The sequence below is a fragment of the Epinephelus lanceolatus genome, chromosome 18 (assembly GCF_041903045.1).
Source record: "Epinephelus lanceolatus isolate andai-2023 chromosome 18, ASM4190304v1, whole genome shotgun sequence".
Lineage (NCBI taxonomy): Eukaryota > Metazoa > Chordata > Actinopteri > Perciformes > Serranidae > Epinephelus > Epinephelus lanceolatus.
The window spans coordinates 38,015,933-38,043,788 of NC_135751.1; the positions used below are offsets into that span (position 1 = coordinate 38,015,933).

At 43.4% G+C, this 27,856-nt stretch overlaps 1 protein-coding gene across 3 annotated transcripts; it reads left to right on the plus strand.

Moving 5' to 3' along the window:
* Window positions 1–1,358: 1,358 nt before the first annotated feature.
* engl (endoglin, like) lies at window positions 1,359–27,583 on the plus strand. 3 transcript variants are annotated; one of them, XM_033644176.2, is made up of 18 exons: window positions 4,594–4,609; window positions 4,760–4,886; window positions 5,144–5,259; window positions 5,684–5,853; window positions 9,758–9,895; window positions 10,016–10,190; window positions 10,752–10,923; window positions 11,008–11,152; window positions 11,614–11,806; window positions 12,055–12,224; window positions 14,776–14,931; window positions 16,908–16,991; window positions 18,167–18,424; window positions 18,714–19,241; window positions 19,964–20,108; window positions 20,182–20,283; window positions 22,131–22,245; window positions 27,042–27,583. In XM_033644176.2, exons 3-17 carry the CDS (start codon window positions 5,184–5,186, stop codon window positions 22,241–22,243), a joined length of 2,625 nt encoding a protein of 874 aa, XP_033500067.2. In that variant the 5' UTR covers window positions 4,594–4,609; window positions 4,760–4,886; window positions 5,144–5,183; the 3' UTR covers window positions 22,244–22,245; window positions 27,042–27,583. The 3 variants fall into 3 exon arrangements, with proteins under 3 accessions (XP_033500066.2, XP_078017935.1, XP_033500067.2); XM_033644175.2 differs by lacking the exons at window positions 4,594–4,609; window positions 4,760–4,886 and adding an exon at window positions 1,359–2,819; XM_078161809.1 differs by having other exon boundaries at window positions 4,433–4,886.
* The last annotated feature ends 273 nt before the right edge of the window (window positions 27,584–27,856 follow it).

The window sequence follows — 27,856 nt, forward strand, 5'->3', positions numbered from 1 at the left end:
TCTGCCACCAGACGTGTTAAAGCCAAAATATCATCTGTTCCTGACCATGTGGTTTTTGTGCCTAGATGTTTACACCAGACACAGTGATCTAGACGTACTGCAGACTTTAAAAACCAACATAGAAAAACACTGATGACCGAATGTAAAAAGCATTTCTTTGAATATATTAATTGAACAGAGACAGAATTACGTGTACAGCTGCTTCATGTGTTCAGCCAACACGGAGGGTCACTTTGACACCAGAACGGTGAACTCAGCTTTAAGCCGCCACAGCTGATGTCTGCATCATTTCTCCGAAATGCTCAGATGTTTTGCTCGGGTGTTTTTTTTTTTGTCAGGTCAGATAAACTGGTAAAATGTAATCTGAGTGCTAACAACATCCAGGCAGCTTCACGGCAGTTTGGCAAAATATTTTCCATCTCTGAGTGGGTTGATTTTAGATGGAGTTAATGTTATGAATCAAGACTGATGCACAGCCGGGCCGGGTCCCAGCTGTGCTTGTTAATGCTGTCCTGAAACGGTCATCAATGAAAACATTCTTATATTATGAGTGTAAACAAAGAGTGCAACACACACACACACACACACACACACACACACTGTGAAAACATCTCAAAAGGTAATTTGAGGTAATATTCCTGCTGCACCAGTACGAACCCAGGGCCCACTGCACCAGGAGGAACCCAGGGCCCACTGCACCAGGAGGAACCCAGGGCCCACTGCACCAGGAGGAACCCAGGGCCCTCTGCACCAGGAGGAACCCAGGGCCTGCTGCACCAGGACGAACCCAGGGCCCACTGCACCAGGACAAACCCAGGGCCCACTGCACCAGGAGTAACCCAGGGCCCGCTGCACCAGGACGAACCCAGGGCCCACTGCACCAGGAGTAACCCAGGGCCCGCTGCACCAGGACGAACCCAGGGCCCACTGCACCAGGAGGAACTCAGGGCCCACTGCACCAGGAGGAACTCAGGGCCCGCTGCACCAGGACGAACCCAGGGCCCACTGCACCAGGACGAACCCAGAGCCCACTGCACCAGGAGGAACCCAGGGCCCGCTGCACCAGGACGAACTCAGGGCCCGCTGCACCAGGACGAACCCAGGGCCCACTGCACCAGGAGGAACTCAGGGCCCACTGCACCAGGAGGAACCCAGGGCCCACTGCACCAGGACGAACCCAGAGCCCACTGCACCAGGAGGAACCCAGGGCATGCTGCACCAGGACGAACTCAGGGCCCGCTGCACCAGGACGAACCCAGGGCCCACTGCACCAGGAGGAACCCAGGGCCCACTGCACCAGGAGGAACCCAGGGCCCGCTGCACCAGGAGGAACCCAGGGCCCTCTGCACCAGGAGGAACCCAGGGTCCGCTGCACCAGGAGGAACCCAGGGCCCGCTGCACCAGGAGGAACCCAGGGCCCGCTGCACCAGGAGGAACCCAGGGCCCGCTGCACCAGGAGGAACCCAGGGCCCACTGCACCAGGAGGAACCCAGGGCTCTCTGCACCAGGAGGAACCCAGGGCTCTCTGCACCAGGAGGAACCCAGGGCCCGCTGCACCAGGAGGAACCCAGGGCCCACTGCACCAGGAGGAACCCAGGGCCCTCTGCACCAGGACGAACCCAGGGCCCACTGCACCAGGACGAACCCAGAGCCCACTGCACCAGGAGGAACCCAGGGCATGCTGCACCAGGACGAACTCAGGGCCCGCTGCACCAGGACGAACCCAGGGCCCGCTGCACCAGGAGGAACTCAGGGCCCACTGCACCAGGAGGAACCCAGGGCCCACTGCACCAGGAGGAACCCAGGGCCCACTGCACCAGGAGGAACCCAGGGCCCACTGCACCAGGAGGAACCCAGGGCCTGCTGTACCAGGACGAACCCAGGGCCTGCTGGACTACCTGTGCAACCTGATTGGGCTGCAGGTACGGCCTCATGCTACCAGTAGTGACGAGGACACTGGCATGAAAAATGTTGTCATAATTCTGAGGTAAGTATCTCCTTAAATTCAGAAAACAATCAAATCATTTTTTGTAGGAATGAATCAAACAAAAAAGAAGCACTGCCAGTCTATGACATGCTATTTAAGAGAACCTGAATGTGGTTGCACCAAAATGGAGGCATGGCTGCAGTGTGTTTGGGCACTGTTATCCGTATTTATTCCTCAGGGAAATGTAAAGAGAGAAAATAAAACTTCAAAACTCAAAAGCAGAAATATAAAAACAGGATCCATGTCATTAATGTGTCAGAGGATCCGAGGACACATGTGATTGTGTGTTTACTCCCCTCCCCTCCTAAACCTTTCACCTGCCAGTCAAACCCCTGAGCTCCACCCTCCTCCTCCTCCATCCCTCCCACCTCCCCTCCTCCTCTCCTCCAGGCCTCCTTCCTGTTGCCATCTATGTTTGGAGACGCGTCCAAAGCCTTTTATTCCTCTCCATCTCGCCATCTCTCTCTCCACTCTGTCACACCATCCTGCAGTCCCTCCCATTGCCCCTTTAATTGTGTCTTTGCTCCTTCCCCCTGCTCGGTCCCGCTCGGTCCCACTCGTTCCCGCTCGGTGCGTAAAATGAATTTCCACTGAGAAATATTTCTCGCAGGTCTCACCTCAGCTGGAGAGCAGACGCTTGACGCGACACGCAGCTGAGAGCCGAGTATTTTGAAGATGTGGAGGGTGTGTGTGACTGCGTGGTTGTGTGTTGAGGAAATGAGGGGGGCGTGTGTTGAGTTTTTTGGGAACAGCCCTCACAGTGAAGTCTGGAGCAACAGCTGGATCAGCAGTCCGTCTGTCTGTCCGTCTGTCCCTCCGCGCAGCGCCGCAGGTGAGTCCAGCTCTTCTCCTCATGTTTACTCCTGCTGCACGTGCTTGGAACAAAGTTTTGGGGATCCTGAGATGAACTTTAGACACAGCAGATAGACGCTAACACAAGCTGGAATGATTTATAGATATATATGACAATGATATGATCAGCATAGAAACGTTATGGTGGATTTTTGTTAGTTGGAAAATGATCTTTTCTTATTTATATAAGTTGTAAGATTTGTTTTAGTGGGTTTGATCATCACTTATTGATATTCATTGCTTGAATTTTCTCCTTTTTGGATATAATATACTAATTATTCATTAATCTACTCGTGCAATAACAGAAGAATCGCTTTTTAATGTATTGCTTGTTGCTTTCCTGGATTCTCAGAAGGCTCACAACACTGTGCTTATTATAATTATTTTTAGTTTTATTTTTGACATTCATACTTTGTACATTTTGACAGAAAAAAAATGTAAAATCAGAACAAAGTGCATTGATGTTCTTTGCCAAACTATGGAAGCCCATTTGTGCCAGTTAAAGGGAAAAGAAAGGATCAAATCAAACAATTTACAGAGCACCTTTATACAATAATGCAGCCTGGAGTGTTTCACAGAGCAGACGTACAACAGCACAGATAAAGTAACAAGTGATTAGGGAGGCATTATAACAATGAACGATAAAATATTTTAAATAAATAACATTTAAAAGCTGCACGTTAATTCTGAGAATTTACAAAATTATCTTGTTAAAAAACAGCAGAATATTTTTATTACGAAAACATTTCTCTGAGACTGTTTTTGTTAATTTCAGGAAAATAAAGCAAATATTTTTTCCAAAAAAGTTATCTAATTTTTTTCATGACAACTTTTTTCCATTTAAAACAAAAAAGATATGCCTTGTTTTTTTTAATTAACAAGATTATAATCTCAGAATTATGGGAAAAGTTTTCATAACAGGAAAAAAAACTCTATTTTTATGACTTAACATCAATGATTATTATCTCTGAATTATCAGCAGTGAAAGCAGCAAATGATATAATTTTGTTGAATTTTTGATGTAAGAAAAAATATTTGCCTTATTTTTCTGAAATTAACAAAAACAGTCTCAGAAGTATTAGTTGAATATATATGAATGTTTTCATAATAAAAAAATACTTTTATTATTTCAGAATTATGAGCAAAGGTTTGTTGCCAAGCCAAAATTCTTAGAGTACATCAAAAATCTAACAAAATTATATCATTTGCTGCTTTCAGTGCTGATAATTCTGAGATAATAATCTTGATGTTAAGTCATAAAAAATAGATTTTTTTTCTCTTATGAAAACCTGTCCCATAAGTAATCTTGTTAATTCAGAAAAACAAGGCAAATATTTTTTTTAAAAAATGGATAAAATTTGTCATGATAGAAATTAAATAACTGAGAGTAAATCAAACATTTTACAAAATTATTTAATTTTTTTAAAAAAATGAGCAGAATATTTATATTAAAACTTTGCTCATAACAATAGATAATCATATTATGTCAGAAAGAACAGATTTTTTTTCTTATGAAAACTTGCCTCATAATTAATCATTTTGATTAATAATTAATAATAATACTATTTGTTCAGAAAATGATCAGTTTCGTCATGATGAAAATGATTGTGCCAAGCCAAAATTCTGAGAGTAAATCAAAAGTTGTACTTTTATCTCATCATTTTTAATCAGATCTAATAGATCTGACTCTGACTTTATATTACAGCATTGACTTACAGTTTTGGAATTTAATTTCACAAGTTTGAGTCACTGCCTCATAATTTTGACTTGGTAAGTAAAAATATTTATTGTTTTATATCATAGTTTTTAAATCAACTTTTTGACTTTTTAATCTAATAATTGTGACCAGCTATTTCATAATTACGACTTTTTATTATGACTAACCACATTTTTTTTCATGGTACAAATGGACTTCCACAGAAACCAAGACAGTTGGCTGAGGATAAGACAAGACACGACAAGACACGACAAGACTTGATTAATCCCACACTGGGGAAATTCATGTTACATCAGCTCGACAGTCAGAAGTAGAAGAACATTTTAAAAAGTGAGACAAACCTGAGACATGAAAAAAATGAAAATAAATTAAAAGATCAAATATGAAATCTAAATACACTTTTAACCAGATACTTTGTGTCCATGATTCATAGTTGCACGGGATAATTGTTGCACCTCTCGTCATATTTCCTCTCACAGACCTGCATATTGTGATAACACAGTCATAGACAGCACTGAATACTACAGCTAATTTATTGCATAATGTGTTGTGCACTGTCTGACCTATGGCCTGTCTCTGTTCACCAGGATGTTGCAAGAGGGGTCGTCACATTAGGTCAGTAGTGAAATGTTCATGATGCCTTCACCGTCAGGGGTCGGATGGACTGCTCTCTGTCTCCTTCTGCTCTGGAAGAGAACGGCAGGTGAAAATATCTGTAGCAACACTGCAGCCGTTTATCTTCAGACCAACAGGAATGATTTCTGTGCTGTGAAGACGTTTAAAGCATCAAATGTGATGTTTCCTCATCTGAATGCAGCCACAAGTCAAAGGTCTTTATTTTTAGTGTCAGAACGAAAGTTAAAATTGTTGCTTCTTGGAGACGTTCCAGTCCCCTCCAGCAGGGATTTAAACTCAGCATGCACACATCAGACTGATACAGCGACAGAAGAAGGCAGAACAAAGAGAAGGAGTTACGAGACCTGGCTTTGGACCAGTGTGTCTGCATGTAGACGGAGCAGAGCATCGATCTCACTCATAACTCATGTTATTTGTGTTTTTTTTTACATAGAGACTGCAGGTTAATTCTCATCACACCCCATAGCCATGTATCTGCTGTTTCTCCTCAGCTCACAGTGTGGAGGTGCGATGCTCTGTGGCACCAGTGGGGGCGCTACACCCAGTTCAAGGTCTGCTGGAGAGGTTTGAGGCTGGCCCGGGCTGTGCTGCGAGAGAACGAGGGGACAAAGAAACTCATGTCATCGCAGTGGGGAGAGTGACGCACAGCCCCGAGAACAAGGTAACGAGCTCACTTAAACTGTAAAATGTTGTTACATTAAAACTCAAAAATATGTTAATAGAAACTATATATATATATAAAAAATGTTGTTAGTTAAATCATTTAAAGGGATAGTGCATCCAAACATGAAAATTCAGCCATTATCTACTCACCCATATGCCGAGGGAGGCTCAGGTGAAGTTTTAGAGTCCTCACATCACTTGTGGAGATCCAAGGGGAGAGTGGGTAGCAACACAACTCCACCTAATGCAGGCTGACGGCGCCCCAGATTCAAACGTCCAAAAACACATAACTGAAACCACAAAGTATCTCCATACTGCTCGTCTGTAGTGATCAAAGTGTCCTGAAGCCCCGACATAAAAAGTTGTTTGGAAAAATGTCATTTGAACTCTGTTTTTAGCCTCATTGTAGGCTAATCCCACCAGAACACTGCGCTCTGAGAACGCAGGGTTACTCGTGGTCCCTAAAGTCTCCAAAAGCAGATCAGGAGCCAGAGCCTTCAGCTATCAGACTCCTCTCCTGTGGAATCATCTTCCTGTTACGGTCCGGGAGGCAGACACCGTCTCCACATTTAAGACTAGACTTAAGACTTTCCTCTTTGATAAAGCTTATAGTTAGGGCTGGCTCAGGCTTGCCCTGTACCAGCCCCTAGTTAGGCTGACTTAGGCCTAGTCTGCCGGAGGACCCCCTATAATACACCGGGCACCTTCTCTCCTTCTCTCTCGTATTCTATTACTGCATCTTGCTAACTCAGCCATTCTGGATGTCACTAACTCGGCTTCTTCTCCGGAGCCTTTGTGCTCCACTGTCTCTCAGATTAACTCATATCACAGCGGTGCCTGGACAGCGTGACGTGTGTGGTTGTGCTGCTGCCGTGGTCCTGCCAGATGCCTCCTGCTGCTGCTGCCATCATTAGTCATTAGTCATACTTCTACTGTTATTATACACATATGACTATTGTCACACATGTATACTGCCAGATATTAATATATACTTTCAACATATTGTACCACAGTAGCCAGAACTATAACTATAATATTATTACTTTCATTAATGTTGTTGTAACCTACTGTCATTACCTGCATCTCTCTCTCTCTCTCTCTCTCTCTCTCTCTCTGTCTCATTGTGTCATACGGATTACTGTTAATTTATTATGCTGATCTGTTCTGTACGACATCTATTGCACGTCTGTCCGTCCTGGAAGAGGGATCCCTCCTCAGTTGTTCCTCCTGAGGTTTCTACCATTTTTTCCCCGTTAAAGGGTTTTTTTGGGGAGTTTTTCCTTATCCGCTGTGAGGGTCCAAAGGACAGAGGGATGTCGTATGCTGTAAAGCCCTGTGAGGCAAATTGTGATTTGAGATATTGGGCTTTATAAATAAAATTGATTGATTGATTGATTGTAGCTCTAACTGCCTCTCTGTGCACCGCGTTCACGTGTGCGCACTCGCGCTAGACCGTGAGACATGGGCACCGCCTTCGTGTGTGTGCTCGCTTACCTGTACATCCATGTTTGCATCACGTGACACGTGCACCACAGGGAGAAACAACAGTAACCACAGTAAAAGATCATTTGCACTTCGATCTTTTAGCAAAAGATAGACCAACATGTCTGAAGACTTTGAAATTGAGGAGGAACAGCATTTCTTTGCTGAGCCGTATTTGTTTAAGCCCGAGTATACGGACGTAGAACTCAGGCTACTGGACGAAGCAGCCGCCGCAGCTGAATAGAGGCCCAGAGAGGCAGTTAGAGCTACAGGCTACAATGAGGCTAAAAACAGAGTTCAAATGACGTTTTTCCAAACAACTTTTTATGTCGGGGCTGCAGGACACTTGGATCACTACGGACGAGCAGTATGGAGATACTTTGTGGTTTCAATTATGTGTTTTTGGACCTTTGAATCTGGGGCGCCGTCAGCCTCCATTAGGTAGAATTGTGTTGCTACCTCCTCTCTCCTTGATTCTCCGTAAGTGTTGTGAGGACTCTAAAACTTCACCTGAGCCTCCCTCGGCATATGGGTGAGTAGATAATGGCTGAATTTTCATGTTTGGGTGCACTATCCCTTTAAGTTGACTGTAAAAAGAAATGTATCGTTAAAGACATGGAGTGAAGTGATGAGGAAATGCCTTAAACCTGCATTCTTTCTAACAGCCAGCAGGGGGCGACTCTACTGGTTGCAAAATGTAATTTCATCTCAATTATTTTTTTTTTTTATAAGGCCAACACACATTAATTAACATCTCTGTAAATGTGCCAGTGTTAGCCAGCTGGCTAATTTTCAACTGCAATTCTTTGGCAAGATGTTAGCAAAACAGTCAAGAAGTTGAGTGTGGAACTATGGACACTTCTCGTCCTCAATGGTCGCCATCTTGGCTACGTAGTGGAAGGGGAGGGAGGTGTTTTTTGCACTAAGCACCACTATACTGTTGTCGGGTATAAGCCAGCTGTATGTTTATTGGATTAATTTAGCAGTCTGTAATGATTTGGTACCACGAACGATAACGTCCTAGTTTGCTAACTAGCTAATTTGCGGTCGTCATTTCCAGTGAGTACACAACAGCCGTGTTTGGTTTGAGACAGCACTACCCTGTTGAAATTTGCGCACTACGCCACTATATAGTGCACATAGTGTACTACATGGAAGTATAAGTTACTAATGGAAGTATGTGATTTAAGACACAGCAAGTGTCCTTGGGTTCTCAGTCTCAGTCTCAGCTCCACCTTCTTGTCCAAATGATAAGTATTTATAAATCTTTCACCAGCTCAGTTTACTTTTAACTTCTTTCCTATTATTTTTGTTTCTTGACACATAAATTTACTCTTTCCCTCAAGCATTTAGCCAGCATGCTAACACCGACAAATTTAGCTAGCTAATGCTAGCAGTTTGCAGGTACCATTCTTCTTTCTTCATAACATTGACTATAGCTCATTTCCTTGTCTTGTTTAAGGACCATTGACTCGTATTTCCTTGATGTTTTTTACATGTGCATGATTTAACGTGCATGTGCATGATTTATTTCAAATAAATGAAACAGAAAAACTTCTGAGCAGTGTTATGTAGCTAACTTTGAGGTAAGAGTTTATTCAGTGATGCTACAGTAAGGCAGGGCAGGTTTTATTTATATGGAACATTTCAGCAACAGTGTGCTCGACATAAAACATGACAGGCATCAAGACAAGATGTAGACGATACACATTGTAAAAACAAAAAGATTTCATTAAAGAATTTAAAATTAAAGGTTTGAAATATACTAAGACAGATTAAAGGTACAGTGCAAATAAAATCAATAAAAATATTTGGATAATGAAAATTACAGTGCAGTGTAAGTAAATATTTGATTCATAAAAAGGCAGCAGCAAACAGTCTTCAACCTTGATTTAACAGAAATGAGAGATGGTGATATGCAGCCACTCAATGGTGACAGTAGCTCAGTCCATAGGGACTTGGCTTGGGAACCGGAGGGTCACCAGTTCAAGTGCCTGTTGAGACCAAACACTGAGTATTGGCTGGCAGGTGGAGAGGTGCCAGTTCATGCTCCTGGGCGCTGCTTAGGTTCCCTTGAGCAAGGCACTGAACTCCCAACTGCTTGGGGTGCCTATCCTTGGGCAGCTCCCTCACTCTGACATCATCCATTAATGCATGTGTCTGTATTTCAGAGCTCTGTGTGCGTGTGAAAAAATTGGATTTCCCATTTAGAGATTAATAAAGGAATGCTGTGTTTCTCACTACATATGAATGATTAACCTTGTGAACAACTCACATTTGATCAGTTTCAGGGCTTTATACATGTAAGTAGAGTTGGCCTATAACTGTCCTCGTTCATACACACTGAACATGCATGAAGTTAGAACGCCATATACACTGGCTTTATAACTGTACCACACCCTTTCCTCCGCCGTCTGCAGGTGACGGTGTTGCTGAAGCCTTTATCTGCGTCCCCCTCACCTCTCAGAACACTCCACCTGCTGCTCAGCTCCAAGCTCCCAGTCACCTGGTGGCTGGAGGCTGAGAGACTGCCCCCTGACCTCCCAGTGCTGGTGCAGGTCAGTGAGGGTCATCACATCTGTGTGATATGACACTACCCACTACCAATTCTCATTTGATCTGAATGCACGTTTAAATCATTTTAATATTTCCCCTGATACGTTCTTCTTATCTGCCAGGTGTCCTCAAACTCCAGCGTGCAGTCCCGCTCCCTGCGCTTGATCGTCCAAACGGTGCATTCGCTGCCTTTTCGTCCACATGCGCTGCACCGCTGGGCTCTGAAACACCACGGCAACCTGTCCTCTCTGACACACTCCACACACGGCAATCGAGTCTACGTCCCACTGGGAGAGGGTGAGCCGCCAAGAAACCAAATATTATAGTGATGATGAATGATTTTCAACCATCATGCTGTTCGTAGTAGTTTGTATGTAGGTTTAAAGTCTATTCATGATACAGTTTTTACAGCTTCTATAGTTTATCATAGTGTTATTTGTATAGCACTTAAAGATATGTTTTAAGCAATGATTTAAAAACAGGTGATGTGTAAGCCAGCCTCATCTCCTCAGGCAGAGAATTCCAGTCCCTCAGGGCCTTGATGGCAAAAACACATCCACCTTTAGTTACCAACCTCCATCTAGGGACGACTAGCGAGGGCAGGCTGGAGGACCTCAGGTCAGGACTTGGAGCATAGGCAGTCAGAAGCTCAGCCATATAACTGGCTGCTAAACCATGTTGAGCTGTAAACGTCTTTAAAATAATCTTAAAATCAGCTCTGAAGTTAACTGGCAACCAACCGAAACATACGTGCACTGGCTCTATCGGCCCCAGACATAACGCAGGCTCAGGTGATTCAGATTGTGGAGAGCAATCCTTTAAAACCTACTTCCCTCTTGCTCTGTCTCCATTTTACAGATCCCACCCTGCCTGCCGTGTGCCAGCTGCAGTCCATGTTCCTTTCCCACAACTACATGACCTCTGAGCTGCAGCCACAGGAAGTGCAGGGCTGCGCTGACGCACCAGCAGGTGGGATCAGCCCGGAAGTACATGTGATCAAGCTCCATTCGGCAGGCTCGGGGCTCTGTGGGTGAGGACATGACGCTTCGGAAAATCATCGCAAGAGCATAAATGACATGCAAAGTTAAATCTTGTCTCTCTCTGTCTCTGTCAGCTCTCTCCAGGTGGAGGTGATCGTTTCTCTGGTGCCACTGGTGGCCAACTCAAAGACCCAGGCGGTTGTGCTTATTCTCAGCAGCTCTGTGCCAGTCAACTGGGCCATCATTGCTAGTGGTGTCCAGGGTCATATTTCTATTCATGTAAGGGCCCTGTCTCTTCTTTGTGTCTGAATTTTTAATTGAGTTCATGTGTCTAACGACTGCTGGAGAGTTGCTTTTTTAAATATATAATACAATACAATAGGCCTACACACTTATAAACAGCTCCTGGAAGAAGATCAGCTCTGCACTCAGGATTTCTGGTAAACAGGCTATGATGCTTGTTAAGTTTGCCTAGCAACCTCAGGCACGACCTACTGCTGTGCTCTTGAAAGCTGGCACAGAAAAGGCACAGGAGTAGCACCCAGCGCTCGACCTCGCGTTTTCCAGGTGGTTAAAGATGAGGCACGTGTGCGGCCCCTTAGCCTGCAGTGAGCTACACGACAACAGCCAAACTGAGCAAAGTCACGTTCTTTTTATTTTCACGTTGCACATCATATTTATTTGATTGCACTTCGATGACATACTTGTCATGATGTCTATGTATCTGTCTCTCTCCGTAGTCGTCCAACAGTGTGTCCCCGCCCTACCCACCTGAGCCTGACCTGACCCTGTCCAGTGCAGTTAACCCCGACCTGTCCACCATATCTGACCTTCTTGTGTGGGCCACTGAGAGCGGCTACACCAAGGTGACCTCATACACTGAGGCTGACCTGGCCAATCGCTTTGTGATCCAGCTGGCTGAGAGCGGGACAGGTCAGGACCCCTGTGTGTCTCTTGTTTCCATCACTGTGTGAGTGACCTGGACGCTTTAGTTCCTGATTTCCTGTACGTAAAGGAAAACCATTTCCTCACTCTTCTGTGTCCCTTTTAAGATGGAGGATGGGAAATGAAAGCAGAATATTTCAATCGTATATGTTGAATGAACGGTATTGAAGTGTATGTGTGAGTATTTAATGTCTCCGCGTGACCGTCTCTGTGTCTCCTCTCTGTCTGTGCCACAGACGCGGTTGCAGTGATGAATCCTCTGGTTGTGAGGCCTCCCTGGGCCGAGGAGCGTCGGCTGAGGCAGTGGCTCAACGGTGGAGGCAGAGCAGGAGGAGGCCGAGAGAGTTTCACGGTGCAGTGTGAGGACGGACGCCTCAGCGTGACTGTGGACCAACACATCCTGCAGGTCTTCATACCTCAGTATTAGATGTAAACAAATCATAAAGAGAGAAGCTAGCTGCCACAACTTAAAGGAACACTTCACCCACAAAATGACCGTTTATGTGACAATTAACTCGTTTACAAACTCTTACACAACTCGAACAATATAATCCAAGTCTTATTTATCCAGTCGTGTGAGGAAATACCTCCCAAACACAGGCATTTTTGCTAAAACGGACGAGTAGCGTACCTCGGCATGTGCATTTGTTTGACGTCTGAGCTCACGTGGGCATATGCCCTCGGTGGAAGTGTTTTATAATGTCCTGTTTTAGCAAAACTACATGTATAACTGAATAAATTAGAATTGTATTATACTGCATGATTAATGTGAGACTTTGTAAACAGATGTTTTGATATAGATGATGTTATGTTAAATAAGGACCCTGATTAATTCAATTCATGAAGCAGGGGTGCAACAATCTACAAAATTCATGTTTCAGTTTGATGCAACACTGTGGCGTCACTATTGGGTATGTTTTCAATGCAGCAAAAAGTTGGTATTAAGGTCTGACCAGAAAGGGCTCTTGAAAGAATAATGTAACAGGGTAGCCGGAGTGTCAGACTGAAGCTCCCAGAACCTTCAGTCTGGCATTGCCTCCATTGAAGGCGATTTACAAGGGGGAGGGAATTTGATTTTTCCCTAACCAATCAGTAGAGATCAACAACTCACCCAGAATCTGATGTCATTAGTATCCATGCCTCGGGGGTGCCGAAAACAAGCGAGCATTACCCGTTTAAAATGTCTCCGTCGTCGTGCACGCCCAGCTGCATCGCCGTTAAATCCAGTTTAGCAGCATCCTTAATTTGGTCCTCCATTAACTCCAGTAGTGGCGAAATACCTCGATAGCATCGTTAATGTGGTCTGTAGGATCTGTAGCGGTCGCCATTGTTACTATCCTCACCAGTTACCCACCGGCGTACAGCTTGACATCAGCATGGCGCTGATTGGCTTATCGCTAGACCCGCCCCCACCCCCGGCGTTCATTGGTCCGTCCATCGTTTGGACGAGATAAATCGCAAATTCATTGCAGTATGCCAGACCAGAGATGCAAGCCTACTCATTTGAGTGGGCGGGGTCTATGGTCTGGAACCAGGCTAGTAACAGGGCTCACTTTCATTGAACATGTTCGTAAAGCCTGTGTTTTAGACTACAGCGAAGGGTCTCATATCCACAGCTATAAGTGCGACGTTACCAATCGCCGCAGTGATTGCTCTTGCTCTGTTTGGTTCAGTTTGGAATGGCTGCCTTGTTTACATCTACAGTTCCACCTATTAACACACTGGGGTGATGTTGGCATAAATGAGTTGACGTGTTTTAAGTAGTCCCACTGACTTAACCGACTGTCACATAGCAGATATAACATACCGTTGTTGTTTTATCCACCACTCTCTCGTCATCATCCTTATTATTCACAACGAAACCAAAGTGGCTCCAAATGTGAGACCTTTAGGTTAATGGCGGTTCTATTTCTGGTATGGTTATGGCCTTACTAACCATATTGCAATAGGTAGGGTAACAGGGCTGGAGGCTACATAGGAGTCTTAAAATGTGATTGTCTTGTTGTGTTATTGGGAGCCAGAATAGAAGGAGTCATGGCTCAAAACCAGCCACCACTGCCCGTCAACAAAAACAAAGACAGCTATGGTTAAATGTGATAAGACCAAAGGACTGGACGGAGGCCATCATCAAAAATGCTCACATGTGCAGCGCACACTTCATATCAGGTTAGGGAAAAAGTATTTCCTGTTGTAGGGATGAATAAGGTTATGTGTATTAAGGGTTATCATGTCCACCTCATCAGAAACTGGGGAGGGATTAAGAGGAATATTGGATTTCTCTGGAACGCTAACTTTTTAGCACATTAGCTAACGTTAGCTTCCATAGCAAAACAAACAAGTGTGGTCCTCCTTTGTAAGATTGGCTTCCTGTGACATCATCCATCCACTGAGTGAGAGCATAAGTGAGTGACCTGACATGGTGCGTTGGTAAATTCAGTCTGACGCTCTACACTAAAATGAGAGCCCTGTTGGTGGAAGAAACGCAGCGTTATATTTCTACATGAATTAACGAGCGGTTAAGTTAATCACACATTCACTTCAAGCAAAGTCCGGGGTCTTGTCACAAGGAGTGCGCTCTGCCACTGCCAGAGTTTGGTGCTCTGGATAACCGAACGGTACATTCAGACACTGTCCAGTTTGTGCCAGACTGCGCTCATATCATCCTCCTCCATTGGTCAAAACAAGCCAACAGAAGCTGCAGGGAGTAAGGCAGAGGGCCCGTGGGGTGGCTAGCAGCTAATTCTTGTCTAATTGGTGGTCTGATAAACAGAGAGAGCTCTACAATAAAATAAATCAGTGTTTGGGAAACACTGGGTTACTGTATGAAGCATGTGTATCCGTGCCCATGGTCATGTTCAAATGATCATGATGAAACGATGACTGTTAAACCAGCTGTGTGTATAGAAACATTTTTACATTTGAAAGTTACGTCGTCTCACACCAGTTCTCTTCTTCAGAGCCTGTCTGTCCCAGTGGCTGCCGTGACTCTACGAGACTCGACATGCCAGGCTCAGTCCAATGGGAGTCATTTCCTGTTGGTGTTCCCAGTCATTTCCTGTGGGACTGAGGGTCTTCTCCTGGGACAGCCTAGAGGGGTGCAGTACAAAAACATGGTGAGACAAGAATGTCGGACAGACATGGTTTAGAGATTTACAAAATGATGTATCTTAAATACTGTGTTGTCTTTTAAACCCTGTGTTACGTTAATTTTTACCAAATTAAATTTGTTTATTTTATTCCAGAAATAATCTATATTTTCTTTTTCACTTAACATTTATAGAATTCTCTGGTATTTTAAAAGTACAATGTTATAGTTGTTAAAAATAATTTACATTCGCCAACAGAGGCAGAGGAAATTAGAGATGAGGTTTAGGGAGGAGAAAACAGCAGAGACAGACAAAGTGAAGCTTTAAGAGCACAGAGTGAAGATCATCTAGATTCAAAATGAGGTTAAAGTTTATCAGATGTGGCAGAAACAAAAACAAGAGGTGCATAATGGACACTTGACACAGTGGTTAGAGGAAGTTGTCCCTTGTGAGACCTGTGTGACCCAGGTCATCTTGACCAGAACGGTGCTGAGTTAAAGCGTAACTACAGGATGCTGCATGAGGGCAAATTAAGTGAGAGAAAGTCTTGATTCAGAGGCAGGAAAATGGAAGGAGGGAGGACACAGAGTGATTTAGAGAAAGGTAAAGAGGCGAACAACAGAGACAGAAGTTGTGATGATACACTCAAGCAAAAGTGTGTCTATAACGTGTAAAAATAAATGCTTCTTTCAGTCTTGATGACATAATAACCATGTTTTAAGGCACATAAAAAAACTGCCATCAAGAAAGACAAATTTAACATGAATAACTGCAGTTCTCTAAATAGGGATGAAATAAAAGTGTGGCTAACTTCTTCCAGGTTAGCAGAGGATAGAAAAGATCTGATTTTAATTTTTGGACTGGACAAGACTGCCCAATCTGTCTTTCTTCAGCATTGGCAGTATAAAAACAAAATCGGGGAGTGCAGCAAAATGCCACCTACCTACTTTTGTTGATACAGAATGTGCCTTTTTCGGGGCAATGGGGGGCGTGAGCAAGTAACAAAACGTGTAGCTCAGCGTGTGACATAAACAGTGACGTGGGAGGGAAGCCGCGGCTGGTCAGTCCTTCGGCGATTCTCTCATAAGTCGGATTCTCAGTCATCCAGGTCATGGTAATCATACGTACTAGTATTGTAGACAACTGGACTTGCTTGCTTTTCTTGAAGACGTTTCACCTCTCATAAAAGAAGCATCTTCAGTTCTAAATGACTGGTACGAAGTTGCTCCTTCTTTGAGGACAGCAATGTGCACATCTTGGCCAGGGAGGAAAGATAGTTTGAAAGAGGAGTGAAAGAAGCCACCTACGTCAAGCTGGAACGACCACCGTTAAACAGAGCGGGTGGCTCACGACACTACTTATCCCCCACCTGCAATGCAGTCTTGGGATCCCTCCCCAGACGACCTCACACCCATTCACCCCTGTTCCCACCTAACAACTCACATGGTGGCCAGGTGGGTCAACGACTCACATTGTGACCTTAACGACTCTGAAACTAAGAGCTCACGTGACCCCTATGACTCTGCAAGGGTTCCCACCCACACAGGGTTTAAAGCCTGCAACTTCGTACCAGTCATTTAGAACTGAAGAAGCTTCTTGGATGAGAGGCGAAACGTCTTCAAGAGACGCAAACAAGTCAAGTTGCCTACGATACTAGCACCTACGAGTCATAGTTCACAAGAATCTGAGCACGTGACTCCAGGGGAATGTCCTGGGCAAAAGTCAATTTTTTTTGTGACCCATCCACCACCCCAACCTGCCTCAAGTGCTCAGGACTGCATCCTTGTTTACTGCCATTGGCGCATTGATCACGTGATCGCAGCCTTTCAAAATATGTGGGATATGTAGGAATTTGGGTGGATTGTTTATCGTAGGAAAACATATGAAATATTTGTGAGAACAGCCTGGAGTATACCATGTTTAGGGTGAGAGGCAATGTGGAAAACTGGGCTTACATAGTTGCAATGAATTATCCCATACATGTCTCCCTCTTCTCTGGCCAGGTGTTATTATGGAGAGACGAGCCTCAGACCATTCTGGCACGCAATGAGACGGAAAGGAGGTCCAAAACTCCACTCGGCATACATGTGAGATATCTGTATATCTTCATACCTTCATTTTTGGTACAATAAATCTTACCCATCATTCATTTAAGGGAACCTATTATATATTTCTTTATTTTTTCTGTTGTATAGAATGTTACAGTGTCGAATGTTCATATTAAACATGGCCAAAGTTTCAAATAATGAGGTAAACATATATAAAAGTAATCTTGTAAGCTTCAAATTGTTCTGAGAACTCTTTTTCCAAGGTTTTATTTTACTTACGGATTACGGATTTCTTTATATGGTCATCTGCTTCAGGCATGCTACTGCAAGTGTTTACATTACATACACTGCTACATGTAGCTACATGCTAATGTCAGGGAAACCTGTAATCTTGGTTGGGGATGTTGTTAATTTCATGCTAATTTAGGATCATATTTCTGCTGAAGCATGTCCGGTTGTCTTTGAAAACTTATATCGGTGAATTTTTCACGGGAGAAAGTGCCGCTATACACAGTCATTCCCCAGCTGCAAGTACACTGCTACATGTAGCTAATAATCTTGGTTGCCGATGTTAATTCCTCATGATTTAAGATCATATTCAAGATTTTGGTTAAGAAGCTTTTATTGGTGACTTTTCATGGTAGAAAGTTCTGCTACACACAGCCATCCCCTGGCTGCAAGTACACTGCTACATGTAGCTACATGCTAACGTCAGGAAAATATGTAATCTTAGTTGCTGATGTTCTCCCAGTTTCAGATTATATTCCTGCTGGAATGTGTCTGTTGTTAGGATTTTGGTTTAGAAGCTTATATAGGTGACTTTATTTTTGGCTGCAATGACGATGCAGAGACACTGACATGCAGGAGCCTGGAAACACTGACCAATCAGAGCACGGGGGCTTAAAGAGACGCTAAAACGGAGCATCTCAGACAGAGGTTGAATACAAGTGTTCCAACACAGACAGTAGCTGTGTCTCCATTCTTGGGGCGTGGGACGTGGCCTTCACGGTCAACGTCTGCCGCATCCTTTGAAGACTGTATTAGCCAAGCCATCGAAGGCTGCAGCCCCTGAATTGAGACACAGTTATTATGAGGAAAATAAGATGTTGCAAACATGTTCTAGTAGAAACCCAAAATACAATGATGAACCTGAAAATGAGCATAATAGGCCCTCTGAATATTTTTAACCTGTAATCTCCTGTTTCTCTTTTCAGTTCAGCTGTTTGGCTGCAGTCCCCACCCTCCCCAGATCTGCTGACGATGATGATGATGATGATGTAAAAACTCCTCAGGCAGAGCTGGTCCCCTGGGCACCCGAGGATCCAGTGCCTGATAGAGGACTGAGCCAACTACTGACACCCAGACACAGATCTGGGCCTGTTCTTACTTTGAAGCTGTTTGTCACTGAGAGCTACGAGCAGAGGCGGATTGGCCCCTGTGTCATAACTGCAGACCACCGTGTCTATGTTGAGGTGTGTGTGTGTGTGTGTGTGTGTGTGTGTGTGTGTGTGTGTGTCGGATATTTTCTGTTCTTTTGATTTTAAAAACAAAGAACACTAAATTCTTTGAAGTTAAGACCTTCGTTGGTGTTGATTTTTCATTATTCTAAACTCTAATAAACATTTTGATCACTGCAAATTATATGTTTGTTACCAACTGACTTCATAGTGCATTATTACATTCTCGTATCAAACATCTTGTCCAAACATTCAACTGCAGTTTGTCTTCTTCATCGCTGTTTCATTATCTGTCCTACTGCAGATTTCAGCCAAAGGCTCCTTCATAGATGTCTTGGAGGTGCAGTCATGTGTGGTCTCTCCTCAGTCAGACCCAAAAAAGTCTCATTTCTGGACTGTCATCAGCGACAGCTGTTCCTCAGACCCCTCACTGGCCCTCGGTGCAAAGACAAAAGATGAAGAGGAAAAAGAAGAGGTCGGAGATGATGGTGAACTGGAAGAGGAAAAGGAAGAGACAGATGGACCAGAAGAAGGCAGAGATGGAGATGGAGATGTCCGGCTCCGACGCAAATTTGACAGAAGGGGGAGAGAAGCGTCAGAAAGGAAAGAACGGAGCAGCAGAAACGTGGGAGCAGAGGAGGAGATGCAGCCCCTGAGATTTAGTTTCATCCTGCGACCTGTTTATAATGACTCTATGCAGTTCCTCCACTGCAGCCTCCGCCTCTGTGTCTCTGACTTAAAAAGGGGGAAACCCAGGAAGGAAACTGTAAAGAATGACTGTGAGGGTGGGCTGCATATCCCCCCACTTGTATCTAGATCACCCAGACATCAGGTACACAAACAATCAACACATCAGAGCTACGTTTCATAGCACAGAACAGGTGCAAAATAAAGCATCCTGTTAAATGCAGTAACATAGTTTGATACTTTGAGAAATCATCGTCTTGTTAAGAGTACGATGAGAGCACTGATACTATGCTCATGTGTGAATGCTAAGGCTAAAGCATAGGTGACAGATAGCAGCTGTTAGAGTACAAGTGGTACAAAGACTGGAAATATCTGCCAATCAGCAGCTCTGATTGGTTGGGAGCCATGACACCAAACTGACGTCAGTTGACTTCACAGACAGCAAATGTGCAGGGACTCGCTGAGTGAGTAATAATGTTCAGTGATTCATTCACTCATCGCACCACGGAGTGAACATGAATCCTGAGTGACAGACGATGAGTCGCTCAAACCACCCCCTCTCCCTCCCATCTGTGTCTTGAAGTTTCAGTAGTAAAAAACATTTTATTGAACAATTAGGGTTTGTGAAAATATAAGTGCTGCAGGGGAGGATTCAGCTTCCAGTTTGCAAATGATATATTTATTAAACTAAATTCTCTGCTCTCAGTTGACTAGTCACCGAGCTGAACTGAATGTTTAGCTGTGTTTCAGTTTGGTTAGTGGGAACACCGAAAGATTCAGTGGATCTTTGAAACGAATCTTTTTAACTTAAAATGATTGCTTTGCCCATCACTAACACACAGGCCTTCTCCTGTGTCTCCATCTCAGTGTGAGATCAGAAACCTCTCCAGGCCGATGGTCATCACCCAGCCTATAAGCTCCCTGGCCCCCAAACTGCTGAGGCCCCCTGCTGGCCAAAGGACCAAGAGACTGAGTGTCTCCCCAGTGGCCAGTCCAGACCCAGAGCACAGCAGTGAGTATCTTTTATCTTTATGTTACTGTGAGACTGTTTAACCTATCGTCATGAACACTGTGTGTGTCTCCAGGCTCTGTGGTGCAGACGGGACCAGTGATGGGAATCGTCTTCGCTGCCTTTGTGATGGGTGTCAGTCTGATGGGGGGGCTGTGGTGCATCTATTATTACACAGGTAATGAGATCAGCTTCCTTCAACCACTGGAAACGTAAGCCATGTTTCCACTGAGCAGTACGGTTCAGTTCAGTTCAGTTCGCCTTTTTTTTTTTTCGTTTCCACAGTGAAAAGTTGTGGATGGTACCAACAGAAGCGTTCCTTAGCGTCCCCATGTTTGGTCCCCCCTCTGTTGGGGTACCTAGCACACAGATCTGGTACTAAAAGGTGGAGCTGTGAACACTGCAGTCTGATTGGTCAGTAGAGGACGGTCACTCTGCTCAGGGCTGAGTTGTGTCTTGTTTTGAGGCTCATGTAACCACTGTTCATACTGTGGAGAGTTTTATTAGTAAACTGTAACTATAAAATGAAAGGATGTTTTGCTGCAAAAAGTTAAAGGAGCTATATGTAAGAAATCTAAAGCAAACAGTCGTAAAATCCTCCTAATATGTCACAGAGACTAAGGAATAATGTTCATATAACATACTGATCTTACCAACAACAATAGTACAGCCAGAATATTCACATTTAAAAAAAAAATTTTATGGTACGCAAATCACGTTTATGTTTTGAATTTGTGTTTTGGCCTGTTGCTCCACCCACCGCCGTCTACCAGTCACGCAGTCAGTAGAGTCTCAGCATCCGGGTTGCCGGTAGTTACGACTGAGCTACAGTGGCTGACGGTGCGACTAAACCCAAACAACCTCGTTATGATTCCCAAAAACGCCAAGACAAAACTCGAGGCAAAGCGAGGGTCTATATAGGAGATGCTTGTGAACGGTGGAGACGGTTGAAAGCGGAGAAGAATTTGAAATTGGATGTTGAAGTGGCCACTCTTCTCCTCGACAGGTAAGCTTTAGCCAAAGTTGGCTAACTAGCATCATAGCTAGACAGGGATGGACATTTCGAATACTTTAAACTGTTATTCATTTTCGATCATACATTGTAGCCCATGTGCAGGTGGGTCATCGACCCAACTGATTTTTTTTGAGAAACAAACGTTAGCAGCACAGCAAGCAGCATTAGCAGTGTCCCGGTACATAGCATTAGCAGCCGGCTCCTCCTCAGCTGTATCCTGGCAGCAGTGTTAGCAGCAGAGAGGCCGGACTTGCTCGAACGGTCCGCTGGAAAACCGAAGATCAAGGACGCGGCGATGCGGCCCTGCCACGGCAGCCGCCTGTGGGCAAACAAATCAGTCTCCAGCGTGCCGCTGTCCAGCAACCTCGAATCTGTAGGGGAGGGGGGGCGGACACGACTCGCCGTAGTATTTTGAATTTGGGTGCAGTAACCGTTTTTGGCCACATTCTTACATACGGTGCCTTTTAAATGAAATATTTCTAACATGATGAGCACAAGCTTTGTGACATGCTGCTCAAAACTTAAATTACTGTCAAACCAGACTCTGAGATTTCTTGCAACAGGTTGGATATTTTCCAACAGGAGTAATGTGCTGCGGCCCGATGACAACAATCTCTGTTTTTTCTGAGTTCAGATGAAGAAAATTTTTGACATCCAGGTTTTAACATCAGTACGACAGTCACTAAGTGAACACATCATTCCAGGGTCTGTGGATCTAACAGGCAGGTACATCTGTGTATCATCAGCATAACAACGAAGAGACACCATGTCACTGAATAATGAGTTATTTTCTAAGGGGATTTTTTTTTACACATACTTTCATTAACAAAATGGTTTCAAGTTTTAGTTGTAGTGATAAAACATTTGTTCCACTAACAATAAACCTTCTGTTTTCATTCATGTATGGGTCCTTCTGACTGATATTAATATAGATTCTGTAATACCATGATATGAGACAGTTATCGTACCTAGGTGACACATTGAACGTTATTAAATATTCTCTTTTGAAGGTGCACGTCAAACATCACTCAGAGGAGAAAGTCATTTAACAGACCACACTCAGGAAGGCCACAACATCTGGAATCCATCGTCACTGTCTGACCAGTCCTCCAGCTTGGTGTAGAGGTAAGATCTAGAGTTAAAAATTGCTGGCTTACATGATCCCAAACCTACTACGTTTACATGCCAACTAATATTCTGAGTAGGACAATATCCTGAATTTAATACGTCACAGCATATTCCTCTGAACTAGGCCTTTTTTGGAATGTAGCAGTTACCTGTTACTAACCTAACCTGTTACATTGAGTGATAGGCCTACACTAGAAGGATGCAGTCGAGCACGGATGCAAAATACATCCATGAGCAGGAGTCACATGCAGGTGCCAGGTGGGAGCTTCTCACGAGATTTTGAAGTATCTCGTCTCCTCGTTCAGGAAAAAAAATTACCATGAAAAACAGAAAAAAATACCTCAAAAAACAGGGAAAAAAATACTCCGAAAAACAGAAAAAAATTACACAAAAAAAAACAGAAAAATAAATAAATTACTCCGAAAAACAGAAAAAATTGCACACAAAAAAAAACAGAAAAATAAATAAATTACTCAGAAAAACAGAAAAAATTGCACACACAAAAAACAGAAAAATAAATAAATTACTCCGAAAAACAGAAAAAATTACTCCGAAAAACAGGGCTTTTTTATTTGTCAAGTGAATGCAATACGCTTCCGTACTGTATGTGTCCATATGTTCCACAAATTTTGCGGTTGTTTAAACTCCAGAAAGAAAAATTGATCTATTGTCTGACCCTTCCCTCCCGTCCCCACCCCGGCTGGTCTAGGATCCTTATCCTAAGAAATCCTATTTTGATTCAAAAAAGCAAAACGGCACAAGCGACTCAGCAGTTTCAGTTTGACGTTATAAACGACATGTTCGAACACGTTAATGGGAGTATGCACTGCTGCATGTAAACAGGAATACTAGTGAAACATTAATTTTCATTTGTCATTTAACAGCATAGTAGGAATATTTGGGATAAGGGCAAAATATAGAATATTATGTGCTTGTAAATGTACTCAGTGATTAAGAGGATTTTGATCCCTAGCTGCCTTTCCCTCCTTCACCCATCCACACACCTGCTGTGTATCAGCCTCGTTAGTCTTTCCCTGCTCCCAGAGTTTTCCAATCAGCTCCCTGCCTCTTCTCCTGCCTAATCAGCTAATTCCCCACACCTGAGCTTCTCCACCAATCTCTCCACCTGCACTTCATCCCTTCGTTAGTTTGTATTTAATACCTACCACACGAGAAGACTCTGAAAAGACTTCAGTCTGACACCCTCTCACATCTAAAGACAATGTGACTTTTTAGTTACACGCTATAAGATTTTACAAAGACCAGGGATCTTGCAGGGTCACTATTTTCAAGACGACAACTAGATTTTGAGGTTATGTCCCGTCCTGCTGCTGGTGGAAAATATTACGCCAGACTCCCTTTAAGAAATATGACATTTGAACAATTCCCTACATATCTGCAAAAACACATAACTCTAGAAACACAAGACCAAAGGCATCACAGGTCAACAGTGTTCTTGACAATTCGGCATCAATATAATCTATAAAGAAACTGTATTTGTGCACAAACTTTACATTTTGTTGCCTCAACTTGCCAGCTGTTTCAAAAATTAAGATTTGTCATGAAAATAAGTGGCGGTTGGTGGATCAAACACCAAATTAAACGCACGCTTGATCACCCCATAGCTCCACTAGTTTCTCCTCCTTTCCCACAGTACAAGAGAACTGAGACTTGTTCACGTCCTCCCCATGTTAACTGTCTACCTAGTTTTCTGCTTCCTGTTTGGTGCTGGAGAGAGCGCAGCCATTGCTGACAATGTTCACTTCATTGAAAGTCACTATTTTGCTTTAACTGAGACCAAAAACTTTTTTGTGGAAATGTCAAGACGAGAAGAAGGCTTACTGAAGAAGCTCAGATTAAGTTTTATGACCAACACCACCTGATGTGAAACTGTCAAGATTTTTCCGACATTGGTATTAAGTTCATTGATGAAAACTATGACTCAAATTTTTCGTCAACGATCTTTTTTCCATGAAGAAAATGAGACACTGACGAGCTAAAAATAGATCTTGATAACAAATCACTAAGACAACATCTGTGTTTCATTTTTGTTGACGAGACGAGATGTGATAAAAATGCTAATGGTCGACTATCGGACAGTGAAAGTCGACAAATGCCGTGCTTATAAGAGGCCGTTTACACGTACACGGTGATTTTGATAAACGGAGACATCTTCCTTCGTTTGTGCCCTTTGTTTACACGCAAACGGAGATTTCTCCTCTGAAAACGAGTCTTTCTAAAAACGGAGTTATAGGCAGCCGACGTCACAGTATGCGCTGGAACTTGCGCCTGTGTCAAAAGTGCGACCTATGTTGCTATGGTGACAATGGATACATGGAAGGCTTGAGCTTCTCGTTACACTGCCACCTACAGGTTTGGCATGCTCTTGTGTATATATACACGGGTAAGTGTAAACGAAGATCTTTTTGAAAACGGAGATGGTGAAATGTCCGTTTATGAAAATAGCCGGCAACGTGTAAACGGCCTCTAATTATCTTCAAATGCAGCATGGCAGCTGCCCCTCAGCCGCTGAATGGCAGCAGAGCAAGCGGCCACCTAGTGCCGGACTTAACAGCTGATCCCCGTGGGACTCAGTCCGGACTGTTTGGGGAGGTTTAAGGTTTGATTTACAACAAACCTGGGGACAAGTCCTAGTTGTCTCACATTAGTTATTTGTTGAGAGCATAAATAGAGAGATGTTGAGCTTTTCAAATGATGATCAGGAAGTGTGTGCTCGTAAATCAGCCCTTAAACCTGTCACACACTGCTGGAGACATGACAGTTTGGAAGTGTGCGTCATCATGTCTTTATCAGGATGCTTCCTAGATTCCTGATTATCAGACAAATATACAACAAACAGAGCTTTTAAATTCAAAAACACAAAGAGGATGAAATAACGTTCTTACATGATAAATCAAGTTTATTTCTAAGCATGCAAGGTGTTACATGATGCATATTCTTCTGACTTTTACAAATACAAATGATTGAAAATTATTTACAAATGCCACTTCACACAGCTCTGCCATCTCTCATCTTACTATATAATAATGAAAACTCTGTCTGTGTGTCTGTTCCACGTTTTTCTCCTCACTGACTTGGTCAATCCATGTGAAATTTGGCACAGTGGTAGAGGGTCATGGGAGGATGCCAATGAAGCAATATTACATCAATTGGCCAAAGGGGGGCGCTATAGCAACCGATTGAAATTGCAAACTTTGAATGGGCATATCTCATGCCCCGTATGTCGTAGAGACATGAAACTTTGCACAGAGATGCCTCTCCTCATGAGGAACACATTTGCCTCAAGAACCCATAACTTCCGCTTATATAGATTTTCCGCCATTTTGAATTTTTTGAAAAACACTTCAAATGAATCTCTTCCTAGGAAGTTTGAGCGATCTGCATGAAACTGGGTGAACATAATCTAGGGACCAATATCTAAAGTTCCCTCTTGGCAAAAGTTGGAAAACTTACTAAAACTGAGCTTCTATAAGGCAATGAATATTGCGGAGGGCGTGGCTCATCACATAAAGGTGTATAACATCTCAAGGGTTTCACCCATCACCACGCAACTTTGTAGGCATATGACCACACATAATCTGAGGGGACCCCTCCATTATTGACCCCATCAAACAAAATGGGGGCGCTAGAGAGCTCATTTCTTATCTAGGCCTAACCGCCATATGGATTTTTACTAAACTTGGTAGATATGTAGAACAGGACGCCTCAAAGTGACTGGAGAAATTTAACTCTAATTGGCAGCTGGGTGGCGCTATAACAACAGAAAAATGCTTACAAATGGCTAAAATGCAACCGATCGCTGTGGCTGCAATCGTACTATCAAATTCACAAAAACTCTGTCTGAATACATTGCTCTTCTTAATGGGTTCAGTTGACTATTTAATCTGCATCTCTATGACCTGTATCCCAAACACACACCATGTGAAACTGCACGTGGGCAACTGTGCACTCAATGGGTATGGACTAGTTATTTGTATTTGTTGAAAAAATTGTCTAAATGTAATTTTAATACAGCCTGTCACCTTGATTCTGATTTCTGGTGCATGAATTAGCCTCACTGGATTAGTTTAGAGATAAAAAAAAAAAACATAGAAAAAATAATGATTAAAATGATTAAAATGTCATGAATTTTTGTTGACTAAAATTAGACTTAAACTATAAAAGATAAAAAATGACTAAAATGTGACTAACACCAATAAACATTTTCATCTCAAGACTAAGACTCACATAGCTGTCAAGATTAACACTGGAGATTGGAAATTTGTCTGACAGGGAAATTGCTTCTAAAGTTGTTTAGTGTGAGGCCAGTGTTCGTCCTGGTTTTCAGTTCAGTCTTTGTTGGATCCCTGGTTTTACAGTTTTCCATTGCTCACACAAACCTTGAATAAAGAGTTATTTCCTCACGTTCCTGCCTCCTGCAGTCTGCTGCGTTTGGATGCACCTGCTCCACTCTTCACAAAGATTAAACTGAAATGCCAGCAGCACATTGCATCACATCACACAGACAAATGCCTGTAATCGTTGTTATCATTGTCAGTCAGTCAGAAGTGAATCTACCACAATCTCCCTTTGTCCCAGTTAAATACCTTTACAAGCTTACAGAGTAAACCTGTACAAGTTTCTTCAGCTGGGCGACACCGAGTGAATGTCAGAGTAGAGTCTTTAAAATAAACTGTAGTGGTTAGAACACTCCAGAAAATATACCAGCATTAACACCTGCAGATTTCACCCTGATAGGTCTGAACAGTTTTATTCTTTTATCTCCTTCGCAGGATTTCCTGCAAATCTGAGAAAGGAGAACTGGGACAGAGGTTTCTAACAGCTTGTGTGTTGGTGAGAGCACAGCTGCCATGTTGGTACACTTCTCCTCCATCATTCATCGCCGTGCAGCCGAAATGCGAGACGACTGAAACCATGTGAATACAGTCGCACTTTTTCATCTCCACACCGTCAGATGTTTGATTCAAAGTGAAACGTTGTTTGTTAGATGCTGCGGGCCACTCTGCACCAAGTCATTTCAAGAGTGGCAGCGAGCTGTAGCATGGAGAGACGCTTATCTGGATTCAACAGGATCTGAGGTTGGTTGGAGTGACTCAGACGGAAACCACATCATCATCTCCGCCTTCAGAGACGGAGCACAAGGTCAAAGATAAATTGAGAGGCCTCTGTGTGCGCCTGTGTAAAGAGTCGGTGTGTTTTACAGAGTCATTTTCACTCTTTGTGTTGTAACTGTGAATCAGCTGGAAACTGCATTTATCTGTATGTGAATTCCTTTGTGTTTATGATGTATTAAACAAGCCGAGATCTGTGTCAACTCGCTGTTTCACTCTCAGATCACATGCAACACTAAACCCAAAGAAAACAATAAAGCAAGAAATCTGTGAACACAAAGCTGGCATACATGTGTTGTCACATATGAACATTCATTGTGAGTCATGTTTTGTTGTTTTAGCTTCTGTTTCGTTTTTGCCCCGACGATTGTGTTCTCACACCACAAGTTTTACATTTCGTTGTATAAATGTATGTTTATTATTAGTGCAACAATCCAAAACAACGACAAACACTGTCCAGAATGTACTGCATGCTC

Bases quoted from the DNA above. Each gene is read 5' to 3' on its own strand.
- engl (XM_033644175.2), top strand. From the start codon at position 5,184: ATGTTCATGATGCCTTCACCGTCAGGGGTCGGATGGACTGCTCTCTGT. The intron at 10,191-10,751 runs GTGAGCCGCCAA...TCCATTTTACAG, and splicing joins CTACGTCCCACTGGGAGAGG to ATCCCACCCTGCCTGCCGTG. The intron at 16,992-18,166 runs GTGAGATATCTG...TTCTCTTTTCAG, and splicing joins AAACTCCACTCGGCATACAT to TTCAGCTGTTTGGCTGCAGT.